Genomic DNA, 24,368 nt, shown 5'->3' with positions numbered 1-24,368 from the left:
CCTCCCAGAGGCAGGGAGGGGTTCAGGCACTGTATTGCATTTTTCCTTGACCATTTGTAACTAGCTTACTGTGTGTGTGCATACTTCACCCCCGCTGCAACTCCCCTCATGTTTTGTGATTACCCGAGTGCATGCGTGTGAGTGTGCATCCGTTCCTGTCATTCTGTTCCCATGTTTGTCTTTGTAAATAAATTCTTTTTAAAATCCAAAGACTGTGTCCAGATACTTCTGCCTTTGAGATCCAAAAGAACCTTTTCCCACAACCCTTGGTTATGAGGCATTCTATCCCATCCCTGAGTATTAGTTCAGTGAAGGATTTCAGGCCTATAACAAGTCCTCTTGGGTGCCTTGCAGTTACCTACTGTTCCTTTTGAGGGTCTACCCTTTACTCTTTCTCTCCAGCTCCTGCATCTCAGCAAATCCACAAGTTTTAGCTTTAGCCAACATCAACTTACATTTCTGATATGTTTCTTGTTACAGGAAGATTTTGCAATATGAAGATTTTGCAATATGAAGATTTTGCAATATGAAGATAAAAAGAATGAATGTTGACCAGGAAATAGAATAAACATTTAGTTTATCAAGAATGGTTGGAAAGTAGTCAAAAACGAATTTTTGAAAGAAATGGAAAATTAGAAGAAAGATGGATCCAGGGAATAATTCTGGAAGCAAGTAGTGGCTGAAGGAAATGGAAGAATGAGCAACAAGGGGTAGCCCTTGTTTGCAGATAGCTCATTCTACCATGTAATAAATGGTTAAACAAAAAGGAAAAATACCCATATGAAACCTGAGTGCAGAGCTCTGCTTAATTAGCCAGAGATGGAAAAAGGCACTAATTGTCAAGTCTTTCATCATTGAAAACTGATACTATTCTTGGACTAAGACTGTGACATAACTGTGGCCTAAGATTATGGCACTGCCTTCCATTAGTTCCATATTTATTACATTATCTCTTTGGCAAATCAAATGATTTTTCAAATACAGTTACAGTAAATTTTCATTTTTTTAATCTAAAATACTTAGAGTTTAATTGATTGATCCAAAAAGGGTTGGAGACTTCAGATTTAAATTATCTGGTTAAATTTTTGTTATCCAATACTGACTCAAAATGATTTGGAACTAAGACATCTCACCAATTCTACAAACTATTCAATGGGAAATGGGAGACATTCACATCCTTAAATTGCTAAAATGCATAGACAATATGGATATAGTTACGATGGTCACAGTGCTAGATGACGTACATAAATTGGTAAAATTGAAGCAAGAGCCAAAAAATAAAAATGTTTAATCTCAAAAACAGAAAGCTATTAGTTAATGAAACACCAGTTCATTCTTTTGAAAAGGTAGGTGGATATATATTTACAGAGATTGTGTAGAAATTCAGCTTGAAATTATCAAATGCTGACTATCTGATGATCAAATTTTCAAGTTTGCCACTGGAACTATTCATAATGAATAGGAATCATATCGATAGAATTAACACTAATTAAACAGATGGGTTGATAGATGTCAAACAGTTTGGAATATAGATAACTACAAAGTGAAGCATGTAGCAGCTGTAAACTTGACTCAGTCCCATTTTGAGGAAGAAATCAGTTCTGGAAATGTCTAATCCCTGATATTTACCGATGACTTTATGGCTCCATCCTGAACAAGAGGGACATGACCTACAGGCATTCTCATCCACTACAATAAATATGAAAGCAGTGAAAAAGGAAAGTTTTTGCATGCCTTAATTGATCATGATACCTTAAAAAGTACTTGGACACTGAAGATGATATCATTAAGTCAAATCAATTTTAACAGTAATCAGAGGATAACAGCGCTAATTAGTGAGGATGTCAGTGCTGAAACTATGATCTCTCCTTAAAAAGGATGCTTATACAGAAGAATTCAGAAAATGATGATTAACAAGGATAATTGCAAGACATAAATTATTTCAATGGTAAATGAAATTGAGACCAGTCAAAAGAGATCTGTAGAAATAATGTATGGAATGTCCACAGGAGGTGCACTGAATGTTCACAATGTAGCCTCCAATCACTGACTGGGTGACCGATTTGCAGAAAGCCTCCATTCAGACTGCAAGGATGACTCTGACCTTCCAGTTACTTGTCACTTTAAGTGTCCATCCACTTTCACTCTGACCACACTGCCTTTGGCCTAATGCCTTATTCCAACAAAGCCAAAAGCAAATTCGATGAACAGCACGATGACAGACCAGTGAATTTGACAAGATGCTTGTAATTTGGGAGGGAATTTCATTTAAGTTTTTTTTCCTTTTCTGCTTCTACAGTAAACAAAAATGGATCTAAATGGCTGCATGTGGATAAAAGAAGTGTCTTTTATCCTTAATGATGGAGTTCGCAATATAAATTGTCATAGGTCAACTATATCCTCAGATGGATACTGGAAACACCTTGTTTAGCAGAGATGTAGAGGAATAGTAACTTCAGTTACCAGTGGGACAGAAGCCATAATAATTCAGTGTGTCTGCAGGTCCTATAACATTTGGCGTTATTCACCGTCATCTTCTCTTCCAAGCTTGAATAAATCAGTAGTGTTTGATAAACAGGTGATTCTTTATGACAACACTAAGGAAGCAATGGTGGAAGTAGGTGTTGAAATTCTTTCTCTTCTCCTAAGATGCTCCATGCGTTCCGAGATTATTATCTACTTTTGCTCCTCTGGTATATGTTGATGTGGCTGTTGGCTGATCTCGGACAGATACAGCTATGAAAATCAAACAGTTGAGAAAATGTATTGATCTTGAAATTTCCATCAGCAACTTATTTTTATTTCTACAAATTTAGTTCCAATGTTCACGTGGAAAAATATGGAATAAGTATGACCACCAGAAAGCTGCTGAATTTAAGAATAAGTCCCTTTAATTTTATGTCACTTAACAAAGAAAACTGAAATTTTGCACATGTGTAAAGCAGGTTCTGTATAGATGCTACAAACCATATGATTTACATACTGTTTTTAATCCCAATATTATGGATTGGGATTGCTAAAGGAACAAGTATTCAGTAACAAAGTGGTTATGCTACTGGACTACCAGAATAATAATCTGGAGGTGTGAGTATGAATGTCAACATAGTAGGTGGAGAATTTAACTGGAATTAAAAATTAGTTAACAGTAATAATGACTTTGATTTCCACAAAAGCTAACCTGGTTCAAATATGTCCTACAGGGAAGGAAATGTCCTTATCCAGTTTAGCCTGTTTGCAACTCCAGACCCACAACAATGTGAATGGCCCTCAGCAACCCTCTGAAGGAGCTTAGTAAGCCACTCAGCTGCATCAAACCTAATACATAAATGCACTATGAATAAAACTGGACCATCCATCTTCGATTTAAGACACCCAGAATGGGCACGATATTTGGGTGCACCCAGTCAACCCAATTACAATCATCCCCATGGATATCTAAAGATGGAGAACTGTCCCAAAGACTTACCAAGTATCAGCCTGACACCGTCATACTCACAGCATTGTAACTTTCAGTTAGTGCCAGGGCTCCTCCATCAGAACCTACAGAGTGGTTTGCAGTCACGTTGGAAGGCCCTAGGGGTTCTTAACACTGACTCCCATTAAGTCTCATGGCATCAGGTCAAATGCAGGAAAGAATACCCCCATATGATTACCACAAATTGCCTTTCCCAGTACTTTACGTTGTACTCCACTTGCATTAAGAAATGAGGACAGCAAAGATGTACGGGTTAGGAAGTTGTAGGCATGCTATGTTGGTGCTGGAAGCATGGAGACACTTGTGGGCTGCCCCCAGAACACTCTATGCAAAAGATGCATTTCACTGTGTGTTTCGAGGTACATGTGACTAATAAAGAAATCTTATCTTATGTAGTCTGAGGGACTTTGTCAATCACCTGGTGACTTAACAAGCATCATCAATGACCATTGAGTCCTGAAGGACACAGCTGTCAGGCCTGAGCTGAAGCAGGTCCTAAGAGAACCAATATAATAGATAAGCCTACTTTTCTCCATCCTCACCCAACTATGAGTTGCATAAGCAGCTGTTCATGACAGTATTGGAAGGGTTGACCATGATTCTGTCCCTATGGAGACATATTTCCATCTCCACATTCGCGACAGTCTTCAAAATGCTGTGTGGCGCATCTGGCAGCTCAAAGCTGAGCATCCATGAGGCATGGTAGGCCATCGGAAGCTTCAGAATTACATTCCATCACAACGTGTAACCCCATGGTTTTCACAGCCCTCACTGCCATTACCACTAAACCAGGAGACCAACTCTGGCTCAATGAGGTGCGAGGAAGTGCAGCAAAAGATGCACTTAAAAGTTGTACAGGACTACACACACATTCATGCTAAGAAATGAATGAAAGGAGTATGGAATACTGAGGGATAAGCAAATCCTACAACCAATGAATCAGGTCAAAGCTCTTTAGTTTGACTGTACTTGATCATGAATAGTAGTGGACAACTAGACAGCTCACTGCAAGAGATTATAACAATAATCACTATCCTGAGTGATTGCAGAGCTCAACACAAGAGCCAAAACCAAAACTTAAATGTTATTATATCAGAATCAGGTTTATTATCACTGACGTATGTTGTGAAATTTGTTGTTTTGCAGCAGCAGTCCAGTCCAAGACATAAAAATTACTATAAGTTACAAAAACAAATAGTGCAAAAGAGGAATAATGAGGTAGTGTTCATGGGCTGTTCAGAAATCTGATGCTGGAGTGGAAGACGCTATTCCTAAAACGTTGAGTGTGGGTCTTCAGGCTCCTGTACCTCCTCCCCGATGGTAGTAATGCAAAGAGGGCATGTCCGGATGATGACGGTCCTTAATGATGGATGCCACCTTCTTGAGCCACTGCCTTTTGAAGATATCCTCAATGGGGGGGGCGGGGGGTGGGGTGGGGGGAGGTGTGCCTGTGATGGAGCTGGCCGAGTCTACAACTCTCTGCAGCCTCTTTTGATCCTGCGCATTGGAGCCTCTATACTAGGTGGTGACGCAGCCAGTCAGAATGCTCGTCACTGTACTACTGCAGAAATTTGCAAGTCTTTGGTGACATACCAAATCTCTTCAAAGTCCTAATGAAGTAGAGCCACTGGCGTGCCTCCTTTGTGATTGGATCAGTTGGGCCCAAAATAGATCTTGGGCCCAAGATAGATCAACATATCGTTGATGCCCAGGAACTTGAAGCTGCTCATCCTTTCCACCGCTGACCCCTCAATGAGGACTGGTGTGTGTTCTCCCAACTTCACCTTCCTGAAGTCCACAATCAATTCCTTGGTCTTGCTGACGTTGGGTGCGAGGTTGTTGTTGCAACACCACTGAACCAGCTGATCTATCTCACTCCTGTACACCTTCTTGTCACCATCTGAGATTCTATCAACAACAGTGGTGTCATTGGCAAATTTGTAGATGGCATTTGAGCTGTGCCCAACCACACAGTCATGAGTGTAGAGAGAGTAGAGCAGTGGGCTAAGCACACATCCTTGAGGTATGCCTGTGTTGATTGTCAGCAGGGAGGAGATGTTATTACTGATCCGCACTGACTGTGCTCTCCCAATAAGGAAATCGAGGATCCAGTTGCAGAGGGAGGTACAGAGGTTCAGGTTTAGAAGCCTGTTGATTAGTACTGAGGGGATGATGGCGTTGAACACCGAGCAGTAATCGATAAACAGCAGCCTGACGTATGTTTTGCTGTTGTCTAGGTGCTCCAAAGCGGAATGGAGAGCCAGCGAGATTGCGTCCGCTGTAAACCTGTTGTGGCGTTAGGCAAATTGCAGCAGGTCCAGGTGCTTGCTCAGGCAGGAGTTAATTCCAGCCATGACCAACCTCTCAAAACACTTCATCACAGTGGATGTGAGTGCTACCGGATGATAGTTGTTGAGGCAGCTCACCCTGTTCTTCTTGGGCACCGGTATGATTGATGCCCTTTTGAAGCAAGTGGGAACTTCCGACTGCAGCTGTGAGAGGGGCAAGATGTCGTTGAACACTCCAGCTTGTTGGTTGGCACAGATTTTCAGTACACTGGAGGTACACAGTCAGGGTCTGACACCATGCAAGGGTTCACTCTCTTGAAAGATGTTCTGACATTGACCTCCAAGACAGAGATTACAGGGTCGTCAGATGCTCTGGGGATGTGCACAGGTGTAGTGTTATTATCCCTTTCAAAGCATGAATAAAAGGCGTTGAGCTCTTTGGGGAGTGAAGCATCACTGCCATTTATGCTGTTAGGTTTCGCCTTATAGGAAGTAATGGCAATGCAAACCCTGCCACAGATGTTGTGCATCTGATTGTATCCCTAACTTCACATGGAATTGCCTTTTCGCTCTCACGATGGCCTTCCGTAGGTCGTACCTGGACTTCTTGTAGGGTTCTGGATCGCCGGTCTTGAACGCCACAGATCTAGCCCTCAGCAGATTGCGAATCTCCTGGTTCATCCAGGGCTTCTGGTTTGGGAAGACTCAGTATGTCCTCGAAGGCACACACTCATCCACGCAGGTCTTGATGAAGTCAGTGACGGCTGTGGCATATTCATTCAGATCCGGTTGAATCCCTGAAAATGGTTCAGTCCACCGATACAGAGCAGTCCTGTAAACAGCCCTCCCCTTCCCTTGACCATACCTTCGCAGTCCTCACCACTGGTGCTGCGGTCCTCAGTCTCTGCCTACACGCCGGGAGTAGAAGTACAGCAGGTGATCAGACTTGCCAAAGTGCGGGTGTGGGGTGGCTTAGTAAACGTTCTTTTTGGTGGTGTAACAGTGATCGAGTGTGTTGGCTCCTCTGGTTCCACAGGTGACATGTTGGTGGTAGTTTGTCAGAGACTTCTTCAAGCTAGCCTGGTTAAAGTCTCCTGCAATGATTGGGAAGGCATCAGGGTGCGCTGTCTCATGACTGCTGATCATGGTGCTCAACTCCTCCAGTGCCAATCTGACGTCTGCTGGGGTGGAATATACACTGCTACCAGGATGACGGTGGAGAACTCCCTCAGCAGATAGAATGGACGAAACTTGACCAGCAGATGTTCCAGGTCGAGGGAGCAGGACTGAAACAGAACTGCCACATCTGTGCACCATGATGAGTTAATCATGGACCTGGCCACAATACTGAAGCTAATCTTCTAGTGAAGTTTATCCACCACAGATACAAGCTCAGCATCTAGAATATTATCCAGGTATGGCCTGTCCAAAAAAAATCAGAACAAAACCAACAGTCTATTCTTCTGTAACAGGAAAGTGGTGGAGTGTATAATCAACAGTGGTACTGATGCTTGGTTTGGGTTTAGCTAGTATCACTCGCTTTCAGATCTTAATATAGTCTTGATCCAGGTGGAAGAGCTAAATTTCAGAGTAAGGAGGGAGTAACTACTGACACCTAGACAACGTTTGACCTGTATGGCATCAGGGATACTGAGTAAAATTAAATTAACTGGGAAATTGATGAAAGTTATACAGTATATTAAAGTAGCAGAAAGAAATATGGTTATATTTGCTGTATGTCAATCATCTCAGCTACAGCAGATTGCCACAAGAATTAGACTGGAAATACCTTAAGCCCAATCACCTTTTATTTCATTAAAGATTTTCCCCTCCTTATAGTTGGAAGTATGGATACTTTCTCATCATCATACAGTCCCAATCTCAGATAACAAAGAAGTCTGGGTCTACATGTAATGAGATCCAGACAACATGCAGGCACAGACTGATAAGTGAATAAGTAATATTCACTCTGCATGAATGCAAGGCAATGAACATCTCCAACAAGAAAGTATCTAAGATCTCCTCTTGACTTTCAGTGCCATAACTAGTACCAAGCCCTGTACTATTAAGAATCTTAGCATCATTATTGACAGGTACTAAAGTGTATGTAGAATCTAGGCAAGTGAATCACACCCTGTCCCCTTTACACCATCTACAGGGCAGAAGTCAGGAGTGTGAAGGAATATTTTCCATTTGCTGTGATGAATGAAATTCCAATGATCCAGGCAGCTCAATCCTCCATCTTGAAATTCAACCCCTCCTACAATGATGCATTGTAGTTACTGCCTGTATCAGCTACAAAAAACATTTATTTTCTATTTTTTATAATGCTTAATATTTCAAATTAGTTTACAGCTAATTGAGCACTTTTGAACTATATGGTCACTCAAGGTGATGTAGGAAATGGCAGCTAATTTGTGCAAAGCAAATTCTTGTATACATCAGCCCTGGTAGAGGACTGAAGAGCTGCATTCCAGAACTAACTATGCTCAAACCAAGCTACTCCAGTGCAGTTACAGCCCTGAATGCTACCCAACAAAATGGAAAATTGCTCAGGCATGTCTTGTTCACAGGAGGCAGGACAAATCCAATCCAGCTAATCACTATTCAATCAGTCTACTCAGAATTATTTCACAGTCAATGACAATGCTATCAATCAGTACTTACTAGTAACTTTGTTTACTTGTCCAATTTGGGTATCATCAGGATTACTTAGCTCCTCATCTTGGTCCATACATGGAATAAACAGCTGAATTCTAAAGGTGAAGTAAGAGTGACTGCCATTGACATCAAGGCAGCATTTGACTAAGTGTGGCTTCAAGTATTCTTGGTGAAAGTGAAGTCAATGGGCAACAAGGGCAGAACACTCCAACAGCTGGAGTCAGACCTCACACAACGGAGGATGGTTGTAGTTGTTGGAGGTCAATCATTCTATCCCAGGATATTGCTACAGCAGTTCCTCAATGCAGTGTCCCAGATCCAGTCATCCCCATTTGCTTTATCAGTGATCTTTATTTCATCATAAGGTCAGAGATGTGCATGTTTGTTGATATCCAAAATAACACTGATATAATAATCACCATCAAGTGATGTTGATTAAGGAACATGTATTTATTGCTCAGGACACTGGGCACAACTCTGTTATTCTTCTTCAAATAGTGTGAAGGAAACTGTTACATCCTGAGAAGGAATACAATGCCTATCAATTATACACCTCCTTCTGAGGGGTGTGGGGGTGAGTGTACATTTCACCTAAAGAAAGATGGGGAATGCTTTTGCGTGTATCTTTTATTCCTTTGTTACGTATGTCAGTCTGCTAGCCCATATGGGAGAGCAAATTGTATCGTTTAAGAGTACTTAAATTATAGAGCAAATTTACATACATCCTGCCAGTTAGCTAGACTCTACAAATAAGAATTCAAAACTGCAAAGAATATGGAAAAAAACTATTCAGCATGGCTTGTTAAAGGAAACTGCTCTAATGGAAAGATTCATTCATGTTCATTCTATCATGATGAATCCAATGAGCTACATAATTTCCTTTATAACTAGTTATTAATTAACTTGTTAACTAAGTTGATGCAAATAATTTACAAAACATAGCTAAAGATCTGTAGTGAACATGATTATTCTTGCATTATATCATACCTCAGGTGATTCATATGTATTTGCATAATCCAATAAAGTGAAAGTATATCCAATTGAGTATTCAGTACTGCAATGACACAGTTTCCCACCTGAGACTATAAAGGAAGCCTCTAGGTCACAGTTCTATTCATTTATCTTGTGCAGCACTAAGTTATTAGCCTTGGTTTGTCATTGGGAGTGAAATTAAAAAGCACAGTAGAACATGCTAAATTTGGCAGTCCTCAAAAAAGAACATGGAAGCTTAGTGATGCCAGCTAATCATCGTGACTCTGCCATCCGGCCATTGCCTGGATGCTTCAGCAGGAAGCCGATATCATAAGCACCATTTAAAACTGAACTGCATTATTAAAGCTAGCCTGCATCAATTAAAGGGGAGGTGTTTATGGTGGTGGGAGCTGGTATAATCAGGAATTCTGCATTTGAAACTGATTTAGAAAATTCTCAAGGACAGTGCACTACAGAAGAGAGCAGAGTCCATTGTTCTTTGTACTGCAGAGAGGGATATCCTGCATCCTTAATTGGGACAGAAGGTGGGTACTGAATCAAGCCAGGAACCTCCCAGAGCATATGTTCAGAAGGCATCAGCAGCACGTTGCCCTGAAGGTCAATGCCAGGAGTCAAGCCCAAAGAACCTGATGCTGTGGTACAAGAAATTCAATGGTCTCACATGACTGGTTAATGAATGCATACTCAGTTGTCGTATCTCATCAAATCCCTCAATAGGCTGCAGTCCTATTACTCAGCTCCTGAGAAGATCCATCAATCCAGACTCACGTCTAATGTTCTTATGCCCTCCTGCATCCTCATCTTGCACAGTAATCATTGATACACTTCCCTTCCACTTACAGCACAGGGTGGCATATAACCAGACACACCTGTAACCAACTAGTCTGTCTGGTTGTATTCCATCTTGTACCACAAGAGAGTGGAATAGCTGAGCTTGGATGTTCTAACCCCCATGGATGAAATGGCACAGGGCATTATTGGCACTAGCAGTGGGACTGAAACCTTCCAAGATGATGGTATCATCACACCTAATCTTCCTCCTCATGTCCATCTATCCACCTCCCCATCAACTCCTTTCTGATTTACATGTTATTACTGATTTACAAATGGCAGATGGTGTAAAAATGCATTTCAGAGTCACACACTTCCCAAGATATCCAAGAATTGGAGCCTAGTCAAGCAGAGGAAGAGGAAGGAGGTTGTTTGCCTTTATCACTTTCATTTGATTTGATAATCACCAATATGTGGTATGTGAGATTTGCTACTGAAGAGTTATGCAGGATTTTGTTGAGGCAGCCCCCAGAGCAAAGTTATGGAAATACTGATGAAAATGTTGTTGCATTGAGAATATTCGAACTTCGTCACTTTATAGTCAAGGATCATGGAGAAATCCTGTAACAATGTGGCACAAAGTTTTGCAGTAGAAGCCACTCACTGGACCCAAATGTGCTGATAAGGACTGCTGCAACTACCCATTCCAGATGTCCACATCTGTGCACTTCAATGCAGAAGTCAGGAATGCACTGAAGATCAGATGCACTCAAATTTGAATGAGGTTGCTGAACTTTGTTAAAAAGGTAAATGTAGGTTCTTGTTTATTTTTCTTTACTTCATAGTATATTTATGCATTTAATTAATTAACAGCAATTTTATGTGCTTTATATATTTTATTATCTTAATTACTTTTTCAACTCTTTCCAAATGTCAGAGGGCCACCAGGGCAGTCCATGGGCAGGGCCTTAAACTCTCACTGGCAGCAACCTAATTTCCACTCTTGACCCTTTGCACCTTAAAGAATGGACCACAAAGGTTTAGCATGGCTGCAAAGCTGGTGCAGGAAGTGACCATGAAGTATGGGCCTGCATCAGGGTGATCTGACCCAATGTCTTGGTGCTGCATTAGAAGTTAAACTTGCTGCCATCATACTTGTGGATTACAATCTTCGAAGTGGTGTGTATGGTCAGAAATCCAGCAGTATCCTCCAGCAGATTATTACAATTGTGGAAATGCTACCCTCAGAGAAAGGCAGGGTCAATGGAGCTTAAACTAGTCTTCTCTTGGAAAGACAATACTTGTCCTACCATCCTTGGCATTCTGCCTTTGCCCCTTGTTGTAGCCTGGACTGCCGCTGCACTACTGAGATGCTGAAGTCTGCATCTGGGTTTTTTTGGCCAACAACTGCTTGAGGTTATCCTCTAGTATCCTCCACTGAAAGCTGCAATCGTGCTGCTGGGGTATCATTGTGTGTGGACACCAAAGGATGCAAAAGCACACAAAAGACAGGAACTGAGGTAATATAGTGGGCTGCTCAGCTGAACTTTGCAATGGTATAGGGTAAGATTTCATTTATATATTTGGTATGGACTGTTTATTTACAGTGGCCAAAAAGATGCCATGATTTTTAAAGGGAAGGTATGAAGCTCGACTCTAGTGTCTGGGGAACTGTGGTTTTAGCTTTTGGACAGCCTGATCAGAAGACATTTGTCTCAGTGTCTAACTTTGTTATTCTTCCTATTCCTTATCCTCTTGCTCCTTCTCCACTGTTGTTTGCTTTTTAGACAATTCAACAGCTACATCATCATGATGCTGAGGTTGTGCAGCATGTTGCAAACCAGAACATATCTTGACACCAGCTTGTCAAGTAAAGTAGGCTTCCTTACATGTGGCAGCATAGTGTACATTGTTACATGTTCTCCTTACATGCATTTGTGATCAAGGCCATCAAAACCCACAAACTACATCCCTAGTCATACACAATGCTCAATACAATCTGTTGTTCACTTACCAATCTTCTTTCTCAATTAAAGCTGGTATTATATTCAACTTCCGCATCATAACCTTACTCAGCTATTACAGTTCCAAAATTCACACCCAGTCCATTAATTTGTACACAGTGCCAGCTATTCAACAGTGACAGGCACATCACCAAAACACATTGTGCAATATTCACTCACTTTTGATGGAGAATATGGTGGCACTAAATTGAAACCAGCATCAATATATCAGCAGGAAGGCATGGGTGGCTCATCCACTTTGGAGGAACAGAGTTCTGGTCTTTATCTGAGAGATGTTTACAGAATCCATGGTCAGTGCATACCATTTAAGATGTCTGTTCTAATCCTCCTTCACATATTAGACATTCTCACAATCTCTTCTGAATACAAGCTAATATGCTATATACCTACCAATCTTACCTGTTCCTTCTCCCACCTTTACCACAGCCCTAACTTTGTACCTTTCAGATGATCAAGAATTCCCATATCACCACATTACAATAGAAAGGCAGCAAGGGAATGAATAAAGGAATGGGGTCAGTCTGACTTGTTCTGACATCACCGCCATACAAAGATTAGAAAGTCCTTTTGTACACTATGTGAGGAAATTTCAATGTTTTTGTGTGAAAATATCATAAATGCAGTAAAACTGCTTTATTTTAGAAGCCAAGAAATTATATCCAGCAAGTATGCATTAAGCACTTGCTTATGCAGAATGTTTAGTGCACGAATGACATAAATTGTTGAGAAAAGCTCGTTGCAGCATCTCAGTTGAAATAAGGTCACATTAGTTGATTAAAGAAATATTGTGGTGCACTCTCAGGAAACTAACTTTTCATAGCATCCAATAGCTGGAGCTACAATATGGGTGGCACATACCACAGTAGTTACTTGGTCAAAATTCAATGATCTGTAACCATGGGAAGACATTTCTAATGACCAATGCCATGTTTCTAAGAAGTTCACATGAAACATTTCCTCACGATACATAGCTCCAGGGACACGGGTTGAACCCTGACCCGGGATACTGTCTGTTCGGAATTTGCATGTTCCCTCCATGACTGCATGGGTTTCCTCCTGGTGTGATGGTATCCTTCCACATCGCAAAGATGTTTTGTAAATTATCTCTTAGAGTTATTGGCAAAAAGAGTCAAAGGGAAGTTTATGGGCATGTGTGAAAGGGAATAAGTTTCAGAGGTTCAGGGAAATAAGGAGAGGGGTAATGGGACTAATGGGATTGCTCCCTTAGGAGTCAGCATGTATCTGATGGGTCAAAATGCTTCCTTTTGGGTTTGGATAAAGGGCTACTCAGCCACTTTTCATTTAGGTTTACAGTATGCTACACAAGAGCTGGAGTTTGCCTGGGGTCGCAAGAAACTTGGTGAGTTGCACAATCATATTTCCAGTCATTACCAATTCTGGATACTGAAGTAGTGGCACCATAGGATCTATGGGAGAGGCAGAGGAGTCAGGACAGACCTGTAAGAGAAGGGGCAAAAGGGTTTGTGCTCTGAAACCTTCCTCAAGAGCATCAGGAATTACCCTCCTACCTTCAGCTCTCTGAGAAGCAATTTACCTGGAGGCTTGGTGACTGAGATTCTGCAGGCAAATCTCTGGGTAAGCACCAAGGTCTGAAGGTGAAGGTCCCTGTCATCCCGGACTTACCGTTCATCTCAGGTTGTGGCTGATGTTTACAATATTGCCCACATTTCTGTTCACTGATGCCCTCTGCTAGCAAAAAGGAACCATCAGATAGAAGAGATATGTGAGAATTAAAGGATTCCTGAAGGTATAGTGGGTGACCCATGAGGTCCTTCAGGCTCCTTACAACAAGAATCACAAAGGCTATCACCTGGTGAAAATTCAAATTGTCTGCAATCACTAGAAGAAATTTCTCACGGACAATGTTATGCTTCGGGGAAGTTCACATGGTACATTTATTCTCAGGCAGTGTGTAGCACCCACCATATTCCAGCTACTGTGCTGCATAGAGGGTTGGCTGTTGAAGAATGTGGAACCCTTTTCACTTAGCTCCGCACATCTTTCAGCGCTCTATCTATGCAGTGGAGCACCATTGCAATGATAGCCATTAAACAAATAGCAGCCTAGTTGAGACGGCCAATTCGGTGCTAAGGGTGAGACCTCAGTGTAGATTTCACCAGAGAGGATTAGATACTTTGTCATAATCTGCTGCATTCCCCCTAAACTAGCCATCATTGCTTGAAGGCCTTGAGGAGAAGGGGGAGGAATAACAGGTTACCAACCAACATGAATAGTGCCAAAATCTCTATCAAAGCTGGAAAAGAAGCACGAAGAATGAGAAAGAAAAGAATTCCAACCCATGATCAGCACTCCCATGTAGAAACAACTGTAATTTCTGTGGACTGATCTGAGAGTCTGGGATCATATGCATAAGCCACCTCAGGATTCCTCAGTCAACCATGGTGGAGATAATCCTTGAATTGAGGGATTGATACAATAGAACTGTGAACATGCATGATTCTAATTTAATCGACGTCATCAAGAAAACAAATTTAAGAATAGCATCAGAACTTAGGAAGGCTTGTTTTAACATCAATATCAAGCAGATTCATTAAGAGCAAGCACCTGGCATCATTAAGGCTTCCTTTTATGTCAAGAAGATTAATGGAGCTAAACTACCCGGCAAACTATGACCATCTAAATATTTGACTGTCATTGGTGATCTCAGCAGGAAATTACAGGAAAAGACACTTTCAGATCAATGACAACAGTTTCAACAGCTACTATATCATACTATCTGCTGGATCATCGTGACTCATCAGACACTAAGGATGACTCAATTACCTTTCTGAGATTGACCAGAATATGACATTACAAATGCTGCCTCCTGGAGAACAATTCATGTTGTATAGGAATACTTATCTAGCCTAGTCACACTATGTTATCACGGCTGCAGCATTCACTTGTACAAAGTATGGAGTGTTTAGACACAACAAACCAATGAATTTCCTTAGGGATTTGTGTTGCCTCCAAAGATGACCTTGAGGATATAGCTGTGACTATTCCATGGTGGGAAGGACAAAAATTATGCCTCTGCAGAATCCATGCTATGACTTTCTAAAGTGGATCTCTCCTTGAGATGCACATGACAATAAATTGACAGTCCATTCTGAAAAGGTCCCTGAAAACATATACTGAGAAGATTGTACCAAGAATGTGTATTCCCTGCAATGCAAGTTTTTATTGTTATCTCTCTGTCACACAAACTCTACAAATTCTTCAAGGAGGAATCCAGTTTGTTTATCTTGGAGTCACCCTGCATAAATAAATGACATCATCAGGAACCTGCCTTGATAAGCTGAGCATGGTGGTACCATATTGTCAAACATTCCCATTTCAGCTGGGGTTATATCGCCCCATGCTTTATTTATCTGTCTTTCTATTGTGTTAATCATTTGCAGAAATCTGAGCATGTGTATGTCCTAGGTAATGCAAGCATAAAGCAGGGAGCATCAAACTACATGCCAGGAATCATTGCTTTCAGCTTTCAGTTTTCAGTCATCCCCTCATCTCATCTTTCCTTATGGTGAAATGCACTTACTAGTCGGGGTCTGTGAAGAGTCAATGCAGACACAGCGCTGGTACTTTACGATCCCCACAACAGCTTGATTCCCTGCAAGACTTCCTTTATTTCTCAACTATTATAAGATTTATTTTTCTTATTAAATTAATGAAGTGGTCATTGTTCAGCACAAACACCAATTGCCAACACATCATATCTGAGCCTGCATTTATTGCAGCATATTACCTCTGTGCACTTGGCAAAGGAAAACTACAGAATTGCTGCTGACCTGTAATTGGTCAATGTTTCTTCTGATCATACCATATGTGCCTTCAACATTACAGTCAATGCTCTGTGGACAAGATTCATCAACTTGCTCATTATTTGATCCATGGTGATGCCCAATGCTAGACACCAGGTAGCATTGGGTATCACCATGGATCAAACAATGAGCAAGCAGATTAATTGCCGATTATATTGCCTTAGAATGCAATTAAGAAAAAGGCTCAATGGCATATATGTGAAAGGCAGACTTCTCTCCAAAGGTTCACTGAGCGCACAAATATGTCAAAGTGTCTGCAATATTAACACTTTGAAAGGGTCAGTAAACCTATGTTCCTTACACAAGAAATCAGAGGATGCTCCTGGTACTGCAGGTGATACTATACAGTGATGTTATTGAAAGCTGTATGTCTATATTTTAAACTAAGGCTTCTTTTCCTTCTGACCGAGAATTATTTAAGTGTGGAAGGGAGTTATCTGAAAGATGATGCTATTTCACACATTGTGGCCTGGATCACATTAGACCTAGCACATAGCTCAAAGCTGCAGTTCACATTTCCCATCCAACTGCACTCACTTGGTCCAGATGTTAGAGGTGCTGGCTTTTAGATTACATGTTCAACTGAGCACCATGTTGTATCTCATTGAACATAAAATATCCCACAACATTATTTCTAATTATTTCTCAGCCAGCAATCCCACTCCACAACCAATGCATTTCCCTTACTATTTTCCATACCACACATTTCTATTTCAGATTCCAACGTAGTATGAATTATGAGCAACTTTGCATAGCCTTTCATTTCTACTTACAAATGGATCAAGTTTTGCTAAAACTAATTTCATGTGTAGGATTCTTTTAGAAAGACAATTGTTTCTGCATTCTGGGCTGGATTTGAATCTAGATACAAGCTCTTAATATTTAGAAAATGCAATCCCATAAAATGTTCCATTCTTCTTAATACAACACACTGACATGGAATATTTTCTATAGTAGGTTCAATTATTCTGAAGGATCAAATGACATATTAACTCATTTAATCAAAATGCCCTCACATTAAGAAGACAGGTTAATATCATGTCAGCTTCTCGGAATATTTTTAGGATTTGGCTGGTAAGAAGAATATGGTACATCTGTCTACACAAGTACTATTTTGTTTTTTAACAAAGTGTGAGACCGTACACCTTAATATCCAAAATGTTAAAAAATAGATAATATTCACAATATAATGGCAACATAATGGTTGAATGGTTCCCTTGTATGATAAAGTGGACTCCTGACTCATAATCTACCTCGTTATGACCTTGCACCTTATTGTCTATCTGCACTGCCCTTTATCCGTAACTGTAACACTTAATTCTGCACTCTGTTGTTTTCCCTTGTACCACCTCAATGCACTGTTGTAATGAATTGATCTGTATGAACGGTATGCAAGACAAGTTTTTCACTGTACCTTGGTACGTGTGGCAATAATAAACCAAATTTACATAATGTTCCAAAATTTTAATCTCTAGATGCTTCTGACTGATATAAATTACCTCTGGTTTGTTCTATTGAGGATACCTTTGCACCATATCGGTCAAATTGCTCCATTTGGATCGTGCCAGACTTCATTTTTACAATGACTGTCACTTTATACATAATGGAAATACTGATACTACATCCGTTTCCCTGAGTGCAATCAATCTGCTATTGAGTATACAGAACAAATTAATTTAGCTGTCAATATTTGTGATCAATTTATGCCAAGTTCATAGTTGTTCCACTATTTTGAGTGAAATTACCTTAATAATATCCTCATTAGTGGACCTGCACTCAACAAAGGATGACACATCTGTGATGATTCCATTCACTTCCACTGCAATGACCTTTAGAGGAATAGCCACAGTCCTTCCTGTAAGTATTGCGGTGTTGATGATTTCAGTATTCTAGCAAAGAAGGAAAAACACACAGTTAAGCTTTAGACATTTGTTTTCACACATCAAACAAGTTAGCAAATTGTGGGTGAAGCTCCTGATATTCAGTTTACTGTTTTTTGTATTCTGTAAAAAAAACCCTGCATCGTCAATTTTTAAAGACAAGCAAGTATCTTAAGTATTTGAGAATTGTTTCCTCCAACTTTTTTAGAATATTTTAAATTCTACTATCAAGCACCAAATGAGTATGTAAATAGATAAGTTCTTATTAATAGGTAAAGAAGACTGGCATGGGGTGAAATGGTCATGATTCCATCTTGCCCTACATAAACACATCTAATATCCAATAAGTTCTGCTTTCGTCAAATGATCTGAAACTTGTTATTTTAAAAAATGAGACCTTTCCATTAAGACAAAACACTGGACATCAACTCTTTGTGGCAATAATTCATCTATTTTAGGAATTATTTTCTTACACAAACAACTTAGGTTACATTATGTGTTAAAGTAGGTGATGGTTCAAGGAGCTTCCTCAAATCAGGTACTAAAGAAGAATTTTATTATTAGACATTTTCTAATGATTGCGCTCAAACTCACATTGAGATTCAACACTGATAAAGTGATTTTTAACTTTAGCATCATTGGCATTTTATTAGCATTTTCAGATAGCTCTGATCTTCCTGCTTCTTCACCCTAGTTTTTCCTCCCTAAGGTTTGCATCCCTTGGCAGGACAAAATAATAAAGAATACAACACAAAATAATGAAACTGGAGAGGCTGCTGAGGTTGTCCTGTAGAATACCTGCAGTGCAGTCAGGCAGCTCAAGCAGTTCTTCAATGGCTTGTTTGTTCAGAGTTCTGAGGAAGCACTGCTCTAATTATAGCACTCCTCAGCACCTACACCTTAATTCCTGATGAGAAACACAAGGTAGATAATCAGACTATTCCATTTGTTACCTGGTAGACAGCATACTCCCCCCCACCACCCCTCCAGCACTGATGACCTGAGTAGAAGAGACAGATTTATGAGGACAGCCGAAGGATAAAAGTGTCTTGGCTACAAGGTGGCAACATGATAAACACCTCTATAATGCAGTGCCTATCCTTGCAAACCAACTGGGCTCTCCGATAGGAATTATTTTTGTTCATGCATGTTCTTGACTCTTCAAGTGCAGCATGCAAGACAATACTCCACAACCTTGGTGAACCCACTACTCTCCTGTCTCTGCCTCCAGCAGATTCAGTTTGTGCTTCATGTTCTTTGGTATAGTTTGATTGTAATATGGACCTGTGGGGTAATCCATCTCATACATGACAATCTGATGGTGACCTTGCTGTTTACAAGTTTCCAATCAAAGGACAAAATGATTTTCCATGTGTATGTTGTAGAACTCAATGATGCAGTTTATATTCCAAGTGCATTTATGTAATGTGTAGCTCAAAGGATTCAAAATAGCTTTTGATCTCTGCTTTTGTTGAATGCCGCTATTAGCATTGAAATGAAAAGCTCAGTGTAGTTTAAAAGTCCACTACAGCCTAATCTTAATGTAAAATATATGGAAATGTCTTTGAATAAAGAGTATTTTGCATCTGTAATATTATAGTTTTTCATTTCAAATTATTAAAATGCAAATGTGCTTCCTAAGTAATGAAACTTTTCAATAACAAATGACGTTGGATACTAAGTTAAAGCTTGACACAATCTGATCTTTCTGACTACCTGAAAGTCAACTAGCTTACTGACAACATCAATTTTCAACTGCATGTAGGTGAGGTGGACTGGAAATACTTTGCCAAATATTTAGGGTTTAGGTGTTTTGATTACTCGTTATGTTTCATTTCATATTTAGTAAATAAATTATTTGCATAAAACATATTATAATTTAAATGCTCATTCATGAAATTTAGGTGTCCTTGGCAAAATCAGTACTTAATTGCCTTTGCCTAAATGCTCTTTTAGAAGATGATGATGAATAACCGTCTTGAACTGTTGCAGTCCATTTAAAGATAATCTCATAATTCTGGTTCAGGATTTTAACACAGCAATGATGAAGGAACGGTGGAACGTTTCCATGTCATGATATAGAGTGACTGGGATGGAATGGTGCTATCAATAGCCTGCTATCATTGTCCTGATAGTAGGTAGGATTGACTAGTTACTGCATTGCATTTTGTTACTGGTATGCACTGAGCTACTATGTGCTAGAATCAGCAGATGTTTCAGGTTGTGGAAACTACCAATCGAACAGACTCATTTTGTCCTTCTTTTGTATGGTGGAGCTGCACTCATCCAGGCAAGTGAAAAGTATTCTATCGCTCCTGAGTTATGGCCTGTAGATGATGGAAAGTTTTTGGGAATTCAGGAGATGAGTAATTTGTTGCAGTACACTTAACCGATGCTTGAAGCCACATTTATGTGGTTCGTCTGCTTAAGTATCTGGTCAGGAGTTGGTGCTGGGGAATTCATCAATGATAATACCATTGAATAACAAAGAGACATTGGGTACTGAAATCTCTCTTGTTGATATCTGGCATTTGTGTGGCACAAATTGTACTTGCTATTTATCACTGCAAGCCTGAATGTTATCCAATCAGTGATCCTCCCCACTTCTAACACAGGATGAAGAAATCATTGATGAAACGTCTGAAAAAGGTTCTGAGAAACTCCTGCTCAACAATGGTATGTTCTCAATGATCTGTTGATCAAACTACTCTTTATGCAGACTTGGTATTTTATCATTGTATCAACTATGTTTTCATTTGTTTGATTATCAATAATTTGATCTCAAACAGTTCAGTTAATCTCTCATTTCCACCACTGGATGAAAACAACTTTATACATAGCTGTGAAGGTCAGTTATCTTTTGACTTAAAATTTAATTGTGCTTTTCGTAAATTGGATCCTACGCCGGTTAAGGCCTTGGACAAATTCTGGTGTGGATATGTCAAGATCATGGATTTGCTAAATTTACTGTTTATTTTTCCTAAAGGTCTGATAAAATTAGTGTGTAAATCCAATATATAATTAGAACAATTAGTGGTTATTACTTCTCTAATTGGGATGTAATAATTCTTCACAGATCTAAAAAAAGGTATCAAAAGCATCCTCTTATTTTTCTCTGCTTTCACTAACCTCTTTAATGCTTCAAAGTTTATTTATCTAAAGTCTTGCACAACATAGTTTTTTTGTTGTTGTTGCTTTCAATACAATATATTCACAGTTCCATGTCTAAATCAAAACAATCCTAGCAGTTTTACTTTCTATTTTAAATGTCTTGATATAATTAAATTTAGATAACCTTAAGATGCTTATAGCTCTACTAAATCAGAACTTTTTCATTTCATGGCTTTATTGTTTTTGGCTTCTACATGCTTTACCCTGCATTTATTTCTATTAAAATAAATTATCATATTGCAAACCTGTTTTTTTTCTTTGCCCCTGAGCATAGAATCCACTTACTTGAGAGCCCTGGCAACAAGGCAGTACCACAGTTGCTCCCTATTCATCATTGGTGGGCTTTTTACATGTCATTGACTCACAATAAGACCCAAGGCCCATTATCTGATCTGCCTTGGACCTTATCAGCCTGGCATCATGAATGCACCCTCCACCACCCAGAAGTGGCAAGGCCAAATTTTTAGAGCCACTTTCCAGACTGTCTACAAATGCTTAATGTTTGCTTTTATTAAGCAAAGTATTTCTTACTGACCACTATTCTCTGTTGCCAAGACAAATATTAACACTTCTCAATGTATTAACACGTCTAATTTGTCTGTAATACAACCAAATGGACAATTATAGGATTGAAAATTAATGTGTTGCAGAAAGTGCAATACAAGGATATCCAGAGTATACAAGAAATTACTAAGATTAATAAAACCTTTGCTAATTTTATTGGTGTTTTCTTTTTAAAACATCACCAACCATAGAATATCTCAATGCTCTAAGTACATGGTTGTGTAGTCATGGAGCACAGAAACAGGCCCTTCAGCTCACTATGTCTATGCTGATCAACAAGTACCTATCTTAACTAATCTTATTTACCAGCACTTAGTCTGTAGCCTGCTGTGCCTTTGCAATTCAAATGTTCATTCAGATGCTTCCTAAATGTTGTGAGAATACCTCCACCACCTTCTCAGGCAGTGAGTTCCAGAACTGTTAAATGTCTTAAATGCTACATCATATGTCAGACTCATACCAATACTCAATCCATTTACTCGAGTATTACTGTAACAGCTGCTCTTTAGTAAACCAAGATGTTCACAAAGGTCATTTTGACTTATCAGTGGAGAGCTGTTAAACTGATAATGGAGTGTTTTGCAGCTATGATGGCAGTCAAAAAGTCATAAAGAATCATCTGGTATTAATCAAGGATTCTGTAAAAATGTGGCAATTTTGAATGACTACTTGCTTTTAGTTTCCCCTAATGAAGAAATAACACAACACAGAGTTATACTAAAAGTAAACAAGATAAAATGAGTGCAGACATGGCTCTTGTTAGAAATAGGACTTTTAAACAGATTGTTCTGGTGGTATTCACTGTAGGATGTTCAGAGAAATAGGACACAACTTTGCAAGGCAATTTCTCATGCATTTTCTGGAACTTGAGGGATCCATTTAATGCTTATAGTTTAAAAGGGAAGTATATTAGAATTGAGAAACCGTGGGACTATCTATTTGATCTGTGTTGTGGTACTTTCCAGAAAGAATTACTTGTCTGAATAGAAATACATGTCTGGAAAGTGGATTTCGCCTGGTTTTGCTGTGCTAAAACATCAAGGCATTTAATGCTAGTGCCAAATAAGGACACCTCAAATAATCATAAAATTGGTTAAAAGCAAATTTGAAACAGGTTCACTTCAAGAAAGAAGTCTTAAAAAACTACCAGCACAGTTTTAGATAGCATCACATTCAATTCAGTGCAATGTTTGACTCTTTGCTATGTATCAATTAGAGATGGACATTAGCCTTTATAGAGAGACTCTCCATGTCAGCAAGATAGCAGTAACATACATCATTGCTGCCATGAGAAAGAAAAAGTCAGTGTGGGAGAGGGAGAAGAAGAGGGAGAGGTCCATGATTTTCTCAGAGGGGCACAGAAATCCTACTCAATGAATCAAAAATCGGGAAGAACATCCTGTGTGACAGAGGAGCTACCATTAGGGCCACCTGGCATGAAGTAGCTAGAGTTGCGAGAATCCCAGCAAAATAGGATGTCAGAAGAAATGTCATGATCTCACAATATATGACAAAGTGAACAACACACTAGTGCAATGACTGATCTCTTATACACACACACATCCACCACTCTCAACCCCCCAATCTCCACCACCACACACACAAATATTGTTACCTATACACAATCTCACTTACACCAACCCAAACCTCACTACACCATTGAATTTCACTCCCTCCTCTCTCCACACTGACGATAACTTTCAAAGGTAGGATAATGAAAAGGCCACTCAATGGCCATCATCTCGTCCATTTAAACTAAAACAGTGAGGAATAGGAGGGAGGCAGCTCATCAAGCTTGAGGAAACCATCTTCCTTCTCATGGCAGAAGGGCAACAGAGCTGTAAAACATCCCCTGAGCTGAGGCTATTTGGAATCTGCCAAGTACACTCACTAATAATGTTTAATGTTTTGATTTGATCAATGAACGCCTCCCTGGTTACTGTTACTGGATCACCTTGAAGCTGTTTTGGTCAGGGTTTAAAAGTGCAACAGTCCTCTTTGTCTTAGCTGATATGAGCAGAGCCCCCCTGCTTTGCTTTCACCAAAACATCCTCATTCAGAGTGGGAGGAACAGAAGGAAGGCCTTTGAGAAGGGTGGGTTGAGTTTAGAAGAATGTAAAAATCCAACTTCCCTCTTTGGCTCAGATAAGAAACTGACTGCATTCATTTAGAGAGAAATTTGGATACTTAAATTCCACATTAATGAGAGATGAAAGAACCAAGTATAATATATCCACATTTTTTGATGCTACAAAGTTAACTAGCAAAGTAATTTGGGAGAAGGATGCAAAGTCCCCAACAGGGCATGAACACTAAATGAACGAGGAAGAAGATAGCAAATGGAATACAATGAATGGAAAGGAGAGGCTATTCATTTTGGTAACAAGACAGGACAATGGATTTTTTTTAATGGTGAGAAACTAATAAATATCGATGCACAGAAGGTTCTGCGTGTTCTTGAACACAAAACATAGAACTGCTGGATGCAGTATATAATCAGAAAAGCAAATGATATATTGGTTTTATTGACAAAATGTTGGAGTACAAAACATGAAAAGCTTGTAGCAATTGTACAGGTCTTGTGTGAGACCACATCTGGAGTACCAGCTGGAGTCTTGGTCTCTGCAATCAAGAAAAAAAAGTTTCTTCCTCTTGGAAACAGTGTAGAATTGATTCACGAGGTTGATCCCTGGGAT

General features: G+C 39.7%; 1 protein-coding gene across 1 annotated transcript in view; it reads right to left on the bottom strand.

The window, feature by feature from the left end:
• The window catches only part of tmem132e (transmembrane protein 132E), a 447,898-nt gene that overhangs the window by 111,606 nt on the left and 311,924 nt on the right, over positions 1-24,368 (bottom strand). The window contains exon 5 of the mRNA XM_052035543.1: positions 17,803-17,946. Within this exon, the coding sequence (XP_051891503.1) occupies positions 17,803-17,946 (144 nt within the window). The remainder of the gene's footprint in view (positions 1-17,802; positions 17,947-24,368) is intronic.

Source organism: Pristis pectinata, chromosome 21 (genome assembly GCF_009764475.1).
Source record: "Pristis pectinata isolate sPriPec2 chromosome 21, sPriPec2.1.pri, whole genome shotgun sequence".
NCBI classification, from domain to species: domain Eukaryota; kingdom Metazoa; phylum Chordata; class Chondrichthyes; order Rhinopristiformes; family Pristidae; genus Pristis; species Pristis pectinata.
The sequence above is the reverse complement of the archived record's forward strand: the minus strand, read 5'-3'. Positions and strand labels throughout refer to the sequence as shown.